This window comes from Pistacia vera, unplaced genomic scaffold (assembly GCF_008641045.1).
Source record: "Pistacia vera cultivar Batoury unplaced genomic scaffold, PisVer_v2 Contig344, whole genome shotgun sequence".
Classification (NCBI taxonomy): domain Eukaryota; kingdom Viridiplantae; phylum Streptophyta; class Magnoliopsida; order Sapindales; family Anacardiaceae; genus Pistacia; species Pistacia vera.
In genome coordinates, this window is record NW_022196162.1 from 2,679,264 (window position 1) to 2,682,139 (window position 2,876).

At 34.5% G+C, this 2,876-nt stretch overlaps 1 protein-coding gene across 1 annotated transcript; it reads left to right on the forward strand.

Moving 5' to 3' along the window:
* Positions 1-623: 623 nt before the first annotated feature.
* On the forward strand, positions 624-1,319 carry LOC116138863 (RNA-binding protein FUS-like). The gene has a single exon (XM_031424529.1). It carries the CDS (start codon positions 624-626, stop codon positions 1,317-1,319), a length of 696 nt encoding a protein of 231 aa, XP_031280389.1.
* The last annotated feature ends 1,557 nt before the right edge of the window (positions 1,320-2,876 follow it).

Sequence of the window (2,876 nt, forward strand, 5' to 3'; positions counted from 1 at the left end):
GGATTCATGCATCGATATCTTTGTCTTCCCTAAATATGCCTAGTAACGTCTGTTCATTTGAATCTGTGTGAGAATGCGCATGAAAATTTGAATGTAACAAACTGACAATCAAGACTACAAAACATTAATAAATTAATGATATTCTAAGCTAAATAAGTTTTTTTACATAAGAAACCATACGTCATTTTTTACATTTCATTTCATAAACCAATTAGTGGCCAAGTTATTATTACTGACGATAATATATATGATGAGAAATTGTATATATCTGTGACTTTTGACCAACTATAATAATTGGTTCCTAAATTATCGACATCCTATGGTATTATACAAATTTTCAACACGTTTTGAAGTCAATGTTTCACGACACCATGGCAACTACATATTTATTCATGGGCGGCGACTAAATTAAACCTCTTGCTTTTTCAGGCAATCACGTTCGTTTAATTGATTGGCAAAGAGATGAGAGTTTCTTCTCAAATCGTGCAGCAGTGTATTGTTTTACTTGTATATTTAATTCAGTTGATAATTTATAAGAGAAATGGACCATCCTGTGATCTATAAAAGGCCACTTCCTTGAGCAATTAACCAATACATCATTTCTTTTTTCATACAATATTTCGATGGCTCTTAGTCGTATCTTCTTCACAAGCTCTTTGCTTCTCTTCTCGTTGCTTATCCTTGCTTCTGCAGGTGATTATGGTTATAGCACCAACCCGGAGGGTGACAAACCAAAGTCTCAGGGTTACAATTCCAAGCCAGAAAGCAATGGTTATGACTCTAAACCATATGTGGAGAAGTTAAAGCCTCAGGATAATGATTATGGATCTAAGCCAAAGGGCAATAATTATGGCTCCAAACCATATGTTAAGAAGTCAAAGCCTCTAGTAAAGGGTTACGATTCCAAGCCAGAAGCTAATGGTTATAGCCCCAAACCATATGTTGAGAAGTCAAAGCCCGAGGAAAAGGGTTACAATTCCAAGCTAGAAGGCAATGGTTATGGCTCCAAGCCATACGGTGAAAAGTCAAAGCTTGAGGGCAATGGCTATGGTTCCAAGTCACGTGATAATGGTTATGGCTCCAAACTATACGTTGAGAATACAAAGCCTAAGGAAAAGGATTATGGTTCTAAGCCAAAAGATAATGGCTATGGCTCCAAGTTATACATTAAAAAGTCAATGCTTGAGGGTAGTGATTATGGTTCCAAGCCAAAAGGTGATGGTTATGGTGTCAAACCATATGTTGAAAAGTCAAAGACTAAGGGTAATGGTTATGGTGCCAAACCATATGTCGAAAAGTCAAAGCCTAATGGTAATTAATAGTTATATTTCCAAGCCAGAGGGTAATGGTTATGGCTTTAAACCATACGTTGAAAAGAAGTCTGAGTATAAGAGTTATAATTCTAAGCCAGAAGAAAATGGTTATGGCTCTAAACCATACGATTGAGAAGTCAAAGCCTGAAGATAAGAGTTACGGTTCAAAGTCAGAAGGTAATGGCTATGGATCTAAGCCAACAGATAATAGTTATAATTTAAAGCCAAGAGGTAACAACTACAATTTCAAGCCAAGTGGTAATAGCTAGGGGTGTTCAAAAGAACCGATTGGAACCAGAACCAGTAGGTATCCGGGGTTCGGTTCTCCTACCCAGAACCAGCAGTCAACAGGTAGGTTTCGGTTCCAAATTTTTGGAACCGTTACTGTGCAGTTCCGGTTCCAGTTCTAGTTCCTATAGTTAGGAACCGGAATCGAAACCAGGAACCGAGACTAATATAAAATAAAATTAAAGAGTAAGAGGTTAATAAAAACCTTTAGTTTTAATTAGTTGTTTTTCATTTGAATTATGATAATTCTTTTAAATCAATTTAGGGTATTAGTTTTATTTAAGGTAAGGTTATTAGGATTAGTAAATTGCTTACAAATCTCTGTGAGATCGACCCTTACTTTTGCACACTACACACTACAAGAAAACTGGCATTCAGCGTCTAGCAAAATTAGACGCAGAAAGTCACATTTAGACGCTAAGTCATTTTTAGCGTCTAAATTTGGTAATCGCCCTTTAGTTGCAGTAGGCTGGTCGCAGATTCATAGCATGTCTAAATTTTGGTTTAGACGCGAAAAGTTTTTTTTTTTGCGACTAGCAAAATAGTCGCTAAATGCTGGTCAAATTAGTCCCCCAACTTAGACGCTAAAAGTTCAAAGGTAATTTAGTAAAATTATATAACGACTAATCAATTAGTTGAAAAATGTACGTTTTAGTGTTTAATAATTTGTCGTGAATCCCACAAAAATTAGACACCAAAGGTGTAAAGGTAATTTTGTAAAAGATTTTTGTAACTATTTTATTAGTCAACGAATGTATCTTTTGGTGACAAAAATTTAGTGGTTAATTGTAATACTTTTAGATGCTGAATGTAGAATCTAAACGGTTTTCGTTACTATTTTATTAGTGGCCGAATGTATCTTTTGGTGACCAAAATTTAGTAGTTAATTATAATAATTTTAGATGCTGAATGTGAAATCTAATAGGTTTTCGCGACTATTTTATTAGTGGCCGAATGTATCTTTTGGTGACCAAAATTTAGTAGTTAATTATAATCATTTTAGACGCTGAATGTAGAATCCAATAGGTTTTCGCGACTATTTTATTAGTGGCTGAATGTATCTTTTAGTGACCAAAATTTATTAGTTAATTATAGTTATTTTAGACACTAAATGTGGAATCCAATAAGTTTTCACGACTATTTTATTAGTGGACGAATGTATCGTTTAGTGACTAAAATTTAGTGGTTAATTGTAATCATTTTAGATGCTGAATGTAAAATCCAAAAAGTTTTGTACGACTATTTTTTAGACGCTGAAAGACGCTAAATATGGAA